This window comes from Chlorocebus sabaeus, chromosome 15 (assembly GCF_047675955.1).
Source record: "Chlorocebus sabaeus isolate Y175 chromosome 15, mChlSab1.0.hap1, whole genome shotgun sequence".
Classification (NCBI taxonomy): Eukaryota; Metazoa; Chordata; class Mammalia; order Primates; family Cercopithecidae; genus Chlorocebus; species Chlorocebus sabaeus.
This window is the reverse complement of record NC_132918.1, coordinates 47,206,470-47,223,140: the sequence shown is the minus strand read 5'-3', so window position 1 is coordinate 47,223,140 and position 16,671 is coordinate 47,206,470. Positions and strand designations below refer to the sequence as shown.

General features: G+C 39.5%; 1 protein-coding gene across 1 annotated transcript in view; it reads right to left on the bottom strand.

Moving 5' to 3' along the window:
- The window catches only part of SLC9A9 (solute carrier family 9 member A9), a 592,312-nt gene that overhangs the window by 570,312 nt on the left and 5,329 nt on the right, over nt 1–16,671 (bottom strand). Inside the window, exon 2 of the mRNA XM_008008833.3 lies at nt 5,839–6,041. Coding sequence (XP_008007024.1) covers nt 5,839–6,041 — 203 coding nt within the window. The remainder of the gene's footprint in view (nt 1–5,838; nt 6,042–16,671) is intronic.

Sequence of the window (16,671 nt, the reverse complement as noted above, 5' to 3'; positions counted from 1 at the left end):
GAGCAAGACTCGTCTTTAAAATTAAAAAAAAAAAAAAAAAAAAACCCACCATATTTGTGATTTGTGATTTTCTCCAACAAATCAAATAAAATCCTTCTTCTAACTTTTAACTTCCACATTTTTGCCTCACCACCCTTCTGTGAACCCACATGACCAGGGTAGCAGAGGAAGCTGTTTTTCCTCTTCTTCTGACTAGTTGGGCCAAGCCCTTCACAACCTTCCTTCCTTGTTTTTCTTGCATCTACCTCTTGGTTACCATCCAAGTCTGGGCTTCACCTGTCTCTTTGCTTTCACTCTCTACCCTGTACACAGCAGGCACACTGTCCCTTTGCTTTTGTCAACGTTACACTGCTCCTCTGACTACAAATAGAGAGGGCATTACTCAACCTGTCATTCAGGGGCTTACAAATCAAGGTCTGCCTTCATTTTCAGTCCTAGGTTTCACTGGTCTTCTACACTTCAACAAATTGGAAATGCCTTTTTTTTTTTTTTCCTGGAATACTGTCTACCTCTTTTCCCACAACCACATCATGCTTTTCCTTCTGCATGGAATGCCTCCCCATCCCCACCCCCCCCCCCCCCACACCACACATACCCCTATCACCAGAGTCAATCAACTGCCCTTCTTTGAAATCTTTCCTGTTACCCCTAATAAGAGACCATATTATATTGTCCTGTTCTGGGTGCCTGTGGTTCTTGTCCCACTTTTTTGATACCTGCCTTTAGTGTTACTCATTCATTTATTCATATGCTATGTTTTTCTCTGATTTACTACTAAACTCCTTGAGACCACATCTTATTTCAGAATTGAATTTGATAGAACTCGGTTCATTCGTGTTGAAAGAATAAATGAGTGAAAGTATGAGAGAGAAAGTTATTTTATCATCTTCTCTTCAAAGGCAGGTTTTGAACTTCCTATTGACATAAAATTCAGAAATATTTGGTAGACATTTTGGTATTCCTAAATATTACATAACAAATTAATGCTTGCAAAACTATCATGTAATAGGATATAGGCCCTAAAGGGCTACAACCAATTGCAGGTATCTTGTATACACAGAACAATTTGACAAATGGGGTTAGAAACATTGGCTAAATAGATACAGAGCAACATGGTCTAGTTTTATCCTCTTAGAAGGTTGTTTTGAGTTCATCATCTGCTCATAACATATAGAAGAATACTGTTTTCACCAATCTTTAAGTGAAAATATTTTTCTTTTCTATATTTTTATCTATGTTGAGCATGAACAAAACAAGTTTGGCATATGGTGTTTCCTGAAATTTTTATATGTTTAAACATGGCATAAAATCACAGTGCGTTGCTGTTTATATAAATGCCAACAACTCTCATATTTTTCCAGTTTTATACCTTCTTATTGGAAGGAACTCACAGAGCCAGCAAACCAGTTCTGTCTCTAAGCACATCAATGCCTAACCATCCCAGAAATACACGCGCTCTTATTAAATCTTCTAAGAGGTGATTACACAGTACAAAAATTCATTCCAGCCTCTCCAAATCCTGAAGTCAGAAATTTCATCCAAGATGCTAAACTACATTTTTTCTAAGAGTAAAACCCTTTTTCAAATCACGTAACTTTTAGAAACAAAGGCCAAATACTCCCTTTAAAATACATCACAAAGGAAAAGGACCCAGTGGGGCCACACTGACTTCCGTGACTCTGCTGAGCCAGACCTCTTCCTCAACTCTGACTTCCCTGCACTCTTCCCAGCACTGGTCATCTCCTTCTGCCTGTCTAACGGTGAGACACCCTAGGTCTCAGCCCCAGGTGCCCTGCCCGTCTCTGGCCATGTGGCCTCTCAGAGAGCCTGTCCAGTAGTGTGGGGTACAATTATTTACTTAGGACTCAGAATTAAGTACTATAGTCCAAGTTCTATCTCTGCTCTAACCAGTAGTGGGACCCTGAACTCACCATGTATTTTCTCTAGACATTAATGTATTTTCCATATACGCACAGCTAAGCTTAAAGAATGTGTCAGGTGTCTACAAGCATTAAGCATCCAGGACACTACAGTTCTACCAACTCCAAGAATGATAATTTCCAAATGCTGTGTATTTCTCTAGCCATATGTGCTCTGCCAAGATCTCAGATTCATTCAATTATTTATTCATCACTGTTAAGCAGTTATTAGGCATGGGGCACCAGGATAGGCTTTGGGGATACATTGGTCAGTAAAAGAGGTATGGTCCCTACCTTTGTGAACTTTACAGTCTAGTGGACAATAAGCAATGTAAGAATGCTAATAAACAAAAAGTAAGCAAATACATGTATAATTTCAGATGATGTCAAATACTATGAAATAAGAGAGAAAGAGACAGGCACGCAGTGACTCCCCCTGCCAACATATACACACACACATACACACACACACACACACAGAGAGAGAGAGAGAAGGGAGGGAGGATACAGTGTGAGAAAATGGTAGGGGCAAAGCCCTCTCTGAAGAGATGGTATTTCAAGCCAAAACTCTAGGAATGTGAAGGTGGCTGACATTCAAAGGGTAGAAGTGAGGCCATTTTAGGTAAAAGGAATGACAGGTACAGAGGTCCTGAAGCAAAAAAGTTCTTGTTGTGTTGAGTGAACAAAATAAAAGGAGCTGGTACATCTGCATCAGTGGATGTGAAGTAAGGAAGAACAAAAGCGGCATCTCTCTCCTCACCATTTCACCTGAACTCAAAGTAGGACTTAAATCCCTAACTCATGTGCCCATTAGCATCACCTTGGTGATCTTCTAAAAATTCCAAAACTCTTGATACTCCCTAGATCATCCAAATAACAAGCCCAGAGGCAGAACACAGTCATTAGTATGTTTTGAAGCTTCCCAATGATTCCAAAGTGCAGACAGTTTGGGAACCACTGACTTAAATTGATTTTAGTGCTTAATTTCTTGTTTTGCCCATCTATAAAATGATGAGGTTCAATTTAATGAGGTCGGGTCTCTTTCTTGCTCTAAATTACGGGATATGTATGTGCAGATCCAGGGCATTTTCACCCACCCCTTCCTCAAGTCTTTCCTCCCCAAACTTTTACCCTAACGAACCTCATATTCTTTCATCCAGGCTTAAAATCCTGGAATCTTAGGCTCTTCTCTTCACACTGTTCCTACAGATCAAGCAGGCTCTGTTGATCCAAAGCATCCAGAAGCATGAAGCCCTCATCAATTCTTACCTGGATACTCACTTACTGCTGTCTCACCTTCCAATGCACCCTGCCCTGACGGCCTTTCTGAGTTCAATCCCTACTATCTACCCAAAGCCCTTCTCAAGTGCCATCTCCCCAAGAAGCCTATGTAATAAGCTCAAGTATCTACAACAATGAATCTGTAAAGTTTCATAGTCCTCATAATTCATGTGATACAATTTAGGACTGAATTATATAGAAATATCCATTATACATTGATTTTATCTCCCCAAATGAATGTTAAATGAGTTAATAAAATAAATACACATTTTATTAATTCCTGGCATATATTAAGCATTCAAACATTATCTAATAGTAGCAATGGTAGCATTATTTGTGGAGGTAGTGGAAGAGGCAGTGACACTGGCAGTGGTAGTGCAGTGGCAGTAGTACTAATAGTAGTAGTAGTGGTAGTAACAATGGTACAATGTAAAGGCCCCACGTTAGCCAGGCAGTTTATTATACATCACCTCATTTAAACATTAAAACAATCCTGAAGAATAGGTTTTAAGCTCCTCACTTCACAAATAAGAAAGTTGGGGATTAGGAAGCTTAAGAAACTCACAGAAGGGGGATGGAAGATCTGTCTAACCCTAATTTTGTTTAACCATTACTCAATGTTCCCTCCTTATAAGCCTCCCAAAAGAGAATTCTCAGTAAGGAAGACAGGCTATGGGTTGTTCAGTTTTGCAGATTAACTAGTGTCCCCCAGCATTGGCACATAAGCAACACATGCGCATTGTGACACACTCCAGATATTTATAAACAAAATCCCTTAAAGTCATGTACTATAGGAAGTATGCCAGTAGATGCCCCTTTCTATACCAGCAATGAGAGGAGGACTTAGTCAGGTTGCTGAGTCACCTATTCCCATCTCCAGAGGCCATGATTGACAAGTTCTTCTAGAAACTACTTGAGCCACTCAAGGTCAAGTAAACATTTTATGTACCGAACTTGCAGAGCTCATAATCCACTCACTGAAAACACCAAGAGGGCTCCAGCAACTTAGACATTTTCTCCATCTCTTGCCTTAATTTTTCAAAAGCAAACATTTGGCTCTGGATGCTGATGAAGGAATAAATATGTCAATAATTCAATAACAAAACTTCTGATCAGACATTTATTGGCAATCCTGTTCGAGAACATAATTGCTACAGCAACAAGGATAATTATCAGCATTTGGTGGAAGGAGAGATGTCAACCTGTTTGAAGAAATACTGCTGTATAGAAATGCAGATAAAAATGTGTGGGAGAGCGAGGAGAGAAATAATTTCTGTCCAGGTACTAACCAAAGGGAAAACTCAAGAATGTATTTTAATTTAAATCCTATGTTGCTAACAAGTTTAAAAAATATTTACTTTAAAAGAGACAATTTTTATTATTATATAAACAGAAAGAAACACATGGGAGAGATAATCCAAAACAAATAATCCAAAAGCAGTGGCAGAGCTGGAAGTTGCTCCTCTTTATTTCAGAAATACGTTATATAATTTTCTTTTTTTGTGCTTCACTTTACTTTCCCAAGTCTGATTTAGGCTAATATTATAATTAGTTTGACTTTCCTAAGCCCTCACCAAGTACCAGGGGAAGTTAATCTAAAAATGTGCTAGTGGAAGATAATATGAAAACAATTATTATAAATTAGTCATCTTGACTGAGAAAAATGGCAGGCCAAGTACCTCCCCTTCTGCCCCAAACCTCTTAAAATGGAAAAAAAAAAAAAAAAAAAAAAGTTGTGTTTGAACATAAAAACTAAGTACATATGGGATAAAAGTGAAACAATAGACTTCCATAATGTCAGAAAATTCTCAGCTCTGATCTGAAAAAAAAATCTCAAATAAATGATGTGAGATCCTGGTTCCTAGTACACACTTGTTAAACAGAAATTCACTTATTCCAAAGACTGATCCAGGGTGTACAAGGCACCACAAAAGGTAACCTCATCTGATTTCTGACCCAGATTCCTGAGAGCAGAAGAAAGTTTTCCTTCCAGTAACTGAAACAGTTCACAAATTTGCAATTATGAAACTATTTTTAAAAGATGAATCATTTCACAATTTTTTCTACCTAAGATTCCCTAACCAAACTGATAGAGTCACGATTTCTTGAGACTGACTGCATGTCAGTGTATTTATAAATAGCCAAGTGGCCAGTGTTTTGTGTTGGTAGCCAAAAGCCAGTCATCCTAGGTTTCAAGGTTTGCAAGTGAAAATATTTTTATTTCTACTCCATTTTCCTTTTGGCTTAAGAAAGATTTGAACTGCACATTCAGCTAGCAATATGTACAACGGTGCTTAAAACACATGTGTGAAAACGTGAAAACTTGAGTCAAATATCAGGAAAGGCAGAGTTGATGAATGTTATTTTCTTTTAACCAAATATAACTGTGGCTTGCAGAAAAAGAAAAAAAGAAAACCTTTCTTTCCTAACCTCTAGGAAAAAAAATACAGACAACTCAGCTTGTAATAAGAGTTTAACTCAGGGTTTGACTCCTTAGTCAATTAATGTCTCCAATAGAGTGGTGTTAAAATAGGCATATATGTGTGTGTGAATGCATTATATATAAAGTATAAAGGCTCAAATATGATGCAATTATTTATACTGTAAAACAAAAATATAATACCAACAGGATCCTTACCTTTTCAAGGATAGCATTGCCTTGATGAGGATTGATGTTGTGTTGACTTATTTCTCTTTTGTATTTATATTCATAAACTTGGTCAGTGATATTAACCAGCAGAGTTGATGGACTGAAAGTTAGTTTTACACAGTCATAGACAGTTCCACTTTCTATATCAGTTGGTGCTGTAGCATATCGTAAAATTAGTCCCATTATGAGGCCTAAAAAAAAAAAAAAAAGGAATAAATAATGGTACTGGAGGAAGGCAATCTAAAATGCCACTATTGGAAACCTATATGATTTGGAACCTTCAGAAGTGACAGGAGAACATGTTGGCTTATTGCCTGGTTTAGAAAAGTGTTCACTTTTGCATGGGTACCAGTTCAACATAATATAGTGTTAAAACATTTGTAGTGAGAACCATTGCTTGAATACTCAGCATATCTTCCCATTTTTTTTCTTCCTAGTGGACCTACCAATTTTGGAGAGAAAAGACACCTAACTCCTATCCATCCAAATCCTTGAAGAAAATCTTTGCTCTGTGGTAGACACTGAGTCATCTAATCAGTTAGGAGGTGGAATTCCCCTGGGAGTGTTTCTGGTCCACAGACCAGCACAAATCAGTTATCCCCATCAGACTTTATTATGTCATACCCCATGGTTGGGGGGAGAGGTGTTCTTGTTCTCTCTCTCAGGACATGACCAAGGCAATATAGTTCTTTTTTTTTTTTTCTGCTGGCAGGTATCTGTGACCATAAGTAGATCCAGTCCAAGAATGCAGCCAATATACTGAGGAGGGTAGGACTAAGACACTGGCAGAAGACAGAGCCTAGGTGTTGAAGGACATCACAGAGCCACTAGATCAAGCAGCCTGCCCTAGAGCTATCCTAACTCTAAACTTCTTGCTGTGTGATATAATACATTCTCTAATTTCTTGATTCTAATTGAATCAAGTTTCTGGTTACTTGTAGCCAAATGCATTCTAATGATACCACATTCCTTTTCATAAACAATTCAACCTGAGTGACAGTCCTTGACTTTTAAGTTTTTAAACTCTGGTAAGATGCTCATGGCAATCTGGTAACTGTGGGCTTTTTAAATGTGGATTTATTAACAAGCAACAAAGAAACATCGGAAGCCTAAATTCTGTCAATTTAAAATTAGGACTGATGTATGTGTTTTGGGATGAATGATCCAGAGTTCACTCTTTAAAATATCTAATTTTGGAGATTTTACCTCTCTTATGAATCTAGTCTTTAATAACCTTTTATTTCTTCAGTCAAACATTTTTGGGGTGCATATTGTGTACCAGATATTTATAGGTATAAAATAAGAATACAGGCCTAGTCTTACAGGAGCTCGTTTGTAGAAGTGAAGATTCATGAGCAAAGAATTATAATACAACATGACATGTGCTATGATCGCTGGGAAGCACTCTGTGATACATGAGTATAGACAGGAGGTACTCTGAAGCCCTTTGAATTATGCAAAGCTTGAGACGAATCTTAAAAGGTCGCATAGATTTGTCCAGATGAGCTGAATCGGAATGAGTAGGGATCCAGTTTGCACGTGTGGGTAGCAGCACATAAGAGCAGAGACAGCTGAGAGTTCACTGGGATGCTCTCCCTGTGTGTAGACCAGTATCTATGCTCTCCCTGTGTGTAGATCAGGATCTATGCTCTCCCTGTGTGCAGAGTTGGCTATTGGCAAGTGGCTGTTCAGCCAGGGGCTGTGCTTCCTGATTGTCTTGCCTCGGCTGGTTCTTACCAGTGGAAAAATGTTGGGGTACTGTGTAAGAAATCACTAGTGATAACCTTACAAACACAATGCATATATACAGAAAGGCGTAAGAAATCTGGTACATTTAGGGAGTCACTAGTGATGTAAAAAGAATAGAGAGAAAGAGAGACAGAGAGAGACTCTAGACCTAGACCGTAGGCAGAGCCAGGTCATAAAGAGGCTCCTGTCTCCTGCTGAGAGGTTTTGATTTTTAACCCAATGGTAATGGAGAACTACTGAAAGATTTTAGGCAGGGGGAGTAAAACAATCAGACTTTCATGTAACCACCAACACTTTGGCAACAATGTTGAGAACTAATCAGTGAGAGATGAGAATGCAAACAGATTTCTTTCAAGATTATTTTTATTTTATTATTCCTGCTTCAGTGTTTGGCTGACTCCTCTAGAGTAATTAGAAAAATTGTATCCTAATCTCTGGGAGCAAGAGAAAATAAGTGATAGATATGTAGCCCTCATTGAGTGCTTGATCACCACAGCACAGTAGGCAACCTTCAATGCTCAGTGTTGAATGACGACAATAAAACTAGTCAGGAGCAAGAAGGGAAGATAGATCATCTACACTCTATATGGCTTAGGGTGCTTGCATAAGAACATCATTTTTTCAACACATTTTGCCTAGAAAGGATTTAATTCCTAAAAGTTGTTCAGTAAGTACCACAAATGACACCATTACTGCTCTTTCTACTTCTACAAAGAAGGGAAGCACAAGATACTATCCGCATGGGGCCTAAATGGAAAGAACCCATATTAATGTCATTTGAAATTCCCAGTGGGTGAGCCATTTGTTTTCTATTTTACAAAATACTTTCAATGAAACAACAAGAAATAAACATGAAGTGTCCACTACTACTTCCCAAGCAGAGAAAGCAAGTCTTTGTCATAATAGTGACTGCCTGGTACCTAGAGTGGTTAAATTCATGCAAGACCTCCAAACCTAAATGGCCCTGACTATCCCTCTGCACCAGCTCTGGCCTCATCCTTCGAGAAGAAGCACATTGAAGTGAACGGAGGAAGCTGCTTGCCGCCGTTGTGGCGGAGGTGACCAGATGTAATATTCATGAAAACGTACCTCTCAGATAGATCTCCCACTCTGAGGAGGCAATTGGCCAGTGGTCTCAGCTTCTGTGCTCTGGAATCCATCACCACTTTCACACTGAGGTCAGACTCCCAGCCGACAATTAAACACAGCAGGGATACTAAGGCAGGGAGATGGGGACTCCTCTGAAGGGCAACCATGGCTCAGGGACCCATCATTAATCTTGCCAAACTCTTCTTAGAATTGCACCGCAGCCTAAAGATTTCCTACCCAGCATTCCTTCCTTTCCTCGCTTCACAGGATTGGGCCTGCCTCAAAACCTGACGGCTGTCCTGGCATCCTCATGCTCACTCCCCACATTCTCTAAAGGAATGAAAATCTTTTGTACAATGAATCTCTTTCCAGCATCTGCTTCTTGGAGGACCCAAATTAACACACTTGCCAAAAGGCTTCAGCCCTCCTTCTCCCCAGACCCCAAGGGTTGAGAAGAAACAACATCTTGCCAGATGTTAAGAGCCAGTGGGAAGATCTCAGCCTCCTAGCACATCTGGTTAAAAAACCCATGCACTCATTTGTGCATGCTCGCTGCAGTAGCGGCAGCTGGAAAATCCTTATTTGTCAGAGGCTACTTACCCATAGAGCCTCATAATGCTTTTTATAGCGAAACATCTACTCAGTGTTTTGCCGTATGCTGACAGAAATATGGAGTGTTGAATTAAAGTACACTGACACAATATTGTATATGAGTAGGTGACAGATAAAGTAGGACTGCTAGTAGAAAGAAAATGTCCATGAGAGTGGGTTATTTTTATACCACACAAAGATACAAGATTAAGAAAGCAGAAATCATTTGTTCATAGAAGAAGAAAAGAGGAGACTGGCTGCCATGGCTTATGAACAGTACAAAAGCACCACTCTTGTTGGTAAACCATGAAACCAGGCCCCTTCTTGCTGGAGGAGAAAAGAAGCCAGCCTGCCCCTGCAAAGGGATACCCACCCAATCTATGTGCAAACAGCCCTGGCCGCAGGTTGCGGGTCCCACATACACGACACTTCTCTGAGATCTGTCCCCTGGCCAGTTGGTGGCATCTCCTTCTCTAGGAAGGAACTCTAGTCTAGATGCATCCCGTGCTCCTTCAAGTCTGGGCGTCTGGATACCTAGGGTGACAGCAGGGTGCACCTGTGCTTTCGTGAACCCTGACTTCTCTCCACAGCATACAAGTCCCACAGAAAGCATAGACAATAGACTTCATTCCTAAAGCACTCACTATCCTAAAATGTCCCTCTTAGGTCCCACCTGTGAGCACCAGAACCCTGATAAAGTCTGTGCTCATTGAAGTCCTTCATCTTTGCATTCTGACAGCATTTATTGTTTGAACCACAGACTTTAGAGACCAGCTTTATAAAGACATATTATTCAGTGCCGCTTTACAGATCTTGGCTTTTTCTCCCCAACCAGACAATGAGACTGTTTAAGGTAGAGGCTCTGTGCTATTCTTTATCTTTTTTCCTCTAGAAAAGCCAAGCACTTTGGGCAGAATTATAGCCCAACTTTCTCCAAGTCCACAAGCTCCCCTGGAGTCAAGAAGAAAAAGATCCTCCGAATTTATGTAGTCAGTCAGTTACCAACATTTTGAGTGTCACAAAGAAGGAACATCACACCAAAAGCTATGATGTCCCTGTCCTTGCAGAGTATTCAACGTAACTCTTATATAGCACATGCAGGGCATACAGTTGATAGCATGATGTTTGTGAGACAAGAAAGAAGAGAGGGGACAGAAGGAGGAAACAGCCTCAGGAGCACTCAAACCAAGAAACATTAGAAAGATGAGACTTATCTTCCTGAACTGACTCTCATTTTATTATCCACATTGAAAATAAGAGAAAAACACCAGTCCCTTACTCTATTACTCTCTTATTACCTGTTCAGGCTGCAGACACCCAAGGCATTGCTCTAGGGCTTGTAGGAGTTATTATAAAAATGAATAAAATAAGATTTTGTCCTTAAAATATTAAAATATGTTAACCTACCAGCCCCTTCCCTTCTGCCAAATCCTGCCATCCTAATTTCCAGTAAGAATAAGGTATAACAAGTATTTACTAATTTTTTTATATGAAGTCTGCATTTCATAACCAACTTCCCTTGCATCTTATTGACGGTCATTCTACATGATACTGAAGCATTTTCTTAAAGTGGCTTTTCTTAGAGAAATAAAAGATAGGGACTTACTTTTTTAAAAAGCTTAAAGCAGATTTCAGAATGTTTTTTAAAACGCAAAAGTGTTTTAAGGGGATTTTAATCTCTTCGACTGTGTTCAGCACTATAATTATGTTCAGACACCATCACAGAGTTCCCCGCTGGTTGGCACAACTCTGGCCAGATTGCTTTAGACTCCATTCCTATAGGAGTAGAGCTTCCCCAGAGTTGCACAATGCAGCAAGCACAACTATATACATGTGCCTAATTAGACTGTTACAAAGGTCTATATTTAAGTGCTACATGATGGAAGAATTTAGGAGTCCAAAGCAAATGTAGTTAACACATGAAGATTGTAGGAGAACTGAGTTTTGCAGTTCTTTCACTCTCACTGCATTGAGTGGCTACCAAGAATAATCTAGATTAATGAGGCATTGCCAATTCCCTAAAATAAAAAGATACAACTTCAAACTATGTAATATTATATAACATCATATTTCAGCCTGGTAAGTGTATCAGGTCCTATTGATTGCCAGTCCAATGTCGATCCTTGTTTACCCCACAAAGCCCTGGTTTATTTGCTGTCCACCCCTCCACACGTAGCCATATGCTTAGGGGAAGTTGAACTCACTCCAGCTCCAGGCATGTTCTCACTCTCCCTGCTGATAACTGGTTCTCGAATGGGTACATGACCCTATTCCTGTCAATAAGAAGTGAAGGGAATTTGCTAGGGAGCTTCTTAGAAAGGGTTTCACATCCTGCAAGAGAGACACAGAAGAGATGAGCTCTCTTCTTTTCCAGTATATTACTGGGCCCGGTTAGGACACCAGGCACTGCCATAGCCACTTCACTGCCAGCCTGATGTTGAAGTCAGCACTGAAGGTAGAAGATCAGAGAAAAGGAAAGAACCTGGGTTTTTGATGACAAAAGTAGGTGCTGAATCAAATAGCTTTGAAGACTACTTTTCTCTGGACTTCCAGTTATGGGAGATAATAAATGTCTTTATTGCTTAATTCTGTTTCTCTCAGGGTTTCTGTTACTTGAAACTGAATGCATCTTAACAGATAGAAAAGCCATTGGTTTTCCTCTCACAAAGCAATGTACAAAGTTTCAAGGGACCCTAAAGAAAAGACCAACTAACTCCACCCACTACAGTATTGGAAAAACTTAATAGAAGAGGTTCTCAAGGATGTGTAAGAGTTCACCAAGTAGAGAAGACGGTATGACATTTTAGGAAGAGGTACACAGAAATCAAGGAGCCCAGTGTCAATGATGCATATCAAGCAGTTTGGGATGGGCACTTAGGGCAGTGCAGGCAAAGGGCCTTAGCTCAACAGAGGACTGCCGAGTGTTCAGGAAGGAGAAGTGGTTAACAAGGTGGTCTTGAGGAAAAACCGAGTGAGTTTCTTGTAGGGAAGCAGATTTGCTCTGTTTTAGAGCAGAGGAACCAGCATTTAGAGATAATTATTTGAAGACAGAAAAGAGAATTGAGGGACAGAGAAGACACCGAGAGGAAGTTAACATTATATTTAGTTTATATTTACATAAGGGACAATTTAGAACATCTGAGTGGAGGAATTTCAAGATGAAAGGAATAATGCTCAAGGAGGAATGTTCTTTACCATCGTTAGAACTTTGTATAATGCAAGACTTTAAGGCAGGGAATCTGTGACATTATTATTTCAGTCACTCAGATTAAAAAATTATGAACTAGGAATTCAAATGTGAGCATAAAGAAGAAGGAAATAGTCTGAAAAATAATCTAAGGAAACAAAATCAGTGAACAACATTTAACTGTAAGATAGTATTCACAAAGATCATATTTTAACTGCATCTACAAAATTTTTAACTTTTTATTTGATGTTTATCCCTTCCCATTTTAGAAAAGTCTTTTAGAACACGAATTTAGAGAGATAATATGGTTTTGAACTTCAAATACCAAAATGCATTTCCTAATGTTTTCCTTTTTAGCAATTTAGTTTTGCTCTGAGATTAGTCAGGGATGGAACAAAAAGTAACAACATATAATGCCTTCTGTTTTTGGTGAGGGAGTTTGTTCTTTCTCTGTTCTCCCACCAACTTTTTAAATTCAAAAAACTAAGGAAAGTATAGGTCTTACTAAAAAGTCACAATTTATTGCTCTGTGCTAGCTCACCATCAATTTGTTTTGGTGAAGAGTCCCAGAATGATTTCAGAACAGATCTGGGGCACCTGCCAATTAAGAGAACCTTATTAAATTCCAAAGTAGAAAGTAGTCCATGAAGCTAATTCACCTTGTGATGCCTTGTTCAAAGTTTCCCTCTCCTCACAGGATAGAGTCACATGAAAACTGCCAGAAAGTTCCAACCATCAGATCCTCCATCAGAGTGGGGTGTCTAATGTCCACAATCCATCCTTGATTCACAACAAACAACACATACATACACATCATAAGCACATGCATGCACACATATATAACACACATGTACACACACATGCACATACATAGACACAACACACATGCAAGCACATACAAACACACACATACACATATACACAATGTACACACTTCACAAAACTCTGGGATTTCTAACAGTATAATAGATAACTTTTCTTTAGAACCTATCTCAGCCATCAGCTTATACATAGCTAACACCCTTCCTTGCAATCATCTTAGGAAGTTGACAGAAGAAACGTAGAGATAGAGATGTCTAACTAGATGTATACTGAATAAACAAATGGTTTCTTACTTTGTAATGTTTATAAAACACAGTTTATTTTTTTCTCAAACCAGAGGTGGAGACATTACAAAGTGTTGTAGACAGTGAAAGAAAGACTCTTTAGTAAAGGGAGATGGTCTTCCAACCCTCCCCCTTTCACCATAGGAGACTAATGGGATAAGAAAGAAATAAGAGAAAACAGGAAATGAAACTAGGAACAACATTTCAATTTTATTTTCCTAGCAAAGCAGTTCTCAAACTTCAGTGCATCAGAACCTCCTGGAAAGTTTGTTAAAACACAGTTTGTTGGATCCCACCCCAGAGTTTCTGATTCCCTACATCTGGGAACGACATATTTGCATTTCTAACAAGTTCTCCGATGCTGCTGATGGTGCTGGACAGGAAACACACTGAGAAGCATTGTCCTATGAGACAATAGTTCCTACCAACATGAGTCCTCACAGGCCTGAAATTCCATCAAAATTCACACCATCTTGGGCTCATGCACACGGGTTTCAGAGCTTGGAAAACCCAGAAGCATAGTTAATGGTTCTACCTTCAGTCTCTTCCAAAAATTAAATTCAGTTTAACTAACATATGATGAAAGCCTGTTTTGCATGATTCATATACATTCACAGTCCCTTCTCAAACTATTTATAGTACCTGTCCCACCCATTGTTTCAACCATAGGCATTTAAAACCAGAAAGAACATGAACTTGCAACATGACTATCCCTCAAGCTGGGACAATGTTTCCATGTAGGCTTGGAATGTTTCAACCCCAGCTACTTAATATGGAGGTATTTTCACAGTATTGCTCCCATTCTGTTTCCCACAGTGGGCTTTTTGCTATAGACAGTGGAACATTTCTGAGGCTTCCAGGTAGAGGAGGAACTTAACTACTTTTGCCCTGAATCATTCCCTACCCTGACTTCATGGGACAGTTACACATCAAGAGCAGACTTGGACGAGAGAACGACTGCAGCCAGAATTTGAGAGTGCTCGCTTTCAAAAGAGTGTTCTTGCCAACTATTCTGGGCAGAGTTGGTTAAGTCGTAAGTTTTCTGAGTTTCTGTTTCCTTACGTGCAAACTAAAGATGATCTTGCCTGTTCAGCATGGTTGTTGTGAGGATTAGTGATAATGTATATAGTTACATATCTCAACCTCTATCTCTCTTCTGTAAACTTCCTAAGGTACCATCATCTGGCACAGAGCAGTTCATTAAAAAACAGCAATTATTCTAGGACTACATAAGCGATAGAGGTGAAGGAACAGAGGTTATAGGTTCTGAATTTGAAGTACAGCTCTGTTGATTATCAGCAAGTTACTTTCTGTCTCTCAGTGTTGGTTTCCTCATCTGTAACATGAAAATAACACTCCCTCCTACACACACACACACACACACACACACAAACACACCCACATTTTAGATAGCAGATGACCATATGAAGCCAAACTACTAAACTTTGAGACCTAGCCCTGGCATTCAGTAGATGTGCAACTTTGGGCAAGTTACTTAATGTTTTAGTACCTCAGTTTTCCTACCTAAAAAATGGTTGTTGTGAGGATTAAATGAGTTAATATATGTAAAGTGCTTATAACAGCATAGTTTATATCAGGAATGCTATTTGTGTTAGCTATTTTTATTTTCGTATATCAACTTTTTGACATAATAGATGTTTAACAAACATCTATTTTAGATGTTTAGTAAACATCAGCTCTCCATATCCCCACTTCGTTAACTATATAACAGTAATTCAATTTAGATTGTCTACAGTATCTATGTAAATAATTTGAATCATAAATCTATTTTCTTGATATGCACATTCATTAGCCTTTCAAACACTGAGGGGGGAACCTTCGAGGCACCACAGTAGTTCACAGTAAAGTTTCATCTATAGCTTCTTTCAGATTTAGAATATATAGTTTATTCATTTATTTAGTTTTTTCAAAATATAGAAGCTATTATTTATTTATTTATTTTCGATACAGAGTCTTCCTCTGTCACCTAGGTTGGAGTGCAATGGTGCAAGCTCAGCTCACTGCAACCTCCGCATCCCGAGCTCAAGCAATTCTCCTGCCTCAGCTTCCCGAGTAGCTCAGATTACAGGTGCCCACCACCATGCCTGGTTAATTTTTGTATTTTTTGGTAGAGACAGAGTTTCACCATGTTAGTCAGGCTGCTCTCGAACTCCTGACCTCAGGTGATCCACCCACCTCAGTCTCCCAAAGCGCTGGGATTACAGGAGGGAGCCACAGCACCTGACCTGGCTATTTTCTTAATATCAACTTTTAAAAACATACAGAGTGCAGGCCAGGCGCCGTGGCTCACGCCTGTAATCCCAGCACTTTGGGAGGCCAAAGCAGACGAATCACGAGGTCAGGAGATCGAGTCCATCCTGGCAAACACGGTGAAACACCATCTCTACTAAAAATACAAAAAATTAGCTGGACATGGTGGCAGGCGCCTGTAGTCCCAGCTATTCAGGAGGCTGAGGCAGGAGAATGGCTTGAACCTGGGAGGCAGAGCTGGCAGTGAGCTGAGATCCTGCCACTGCACTCCAACTTGGGTGACAGAGTGAGACTCCGTCTCAAAAACTAAATAAATATATAAACATACAGACTGCAGTATGCCTTTCATTCTTCCATTATTTTACCTTTCTCTGGCAAATGTATTAACACAAGGAAAACATTGCACAAATCTCTGAAGTTCCTTAAAAATCAAGTTTTTTACACCAAAAGGGAGAAGAAGTTTGGTATGCTGAGCTCCTAATCCTGATTACCTTCCTGCAGAGCCCTTCAAATTAAACCAGGGCTACTCTTGTTTTCATAAAAAATGCATCTGCAAACTGTGGAATACATAGCCAGTCCTCACTATTCTAGTGGTTTAACTTGTTCTCCTCACCTTTCTGACAGGAACTCAACAGAATTTACTGAGCACTCCTTGCAAAATCAGAGCAGAAGCAGGAAGTACTAACAGTGCTGAAATAACACTAACTAAAATCCTGTCTGAGAGAAAGGACTGGATATCATTATAGGCTGCCATGTTCTGGAAGGAAAGCTTCTGGTTTGGGCTGCAGTGGTAGAAAGATGCCTGATGGTTGAACTCAGTCTTGGCCT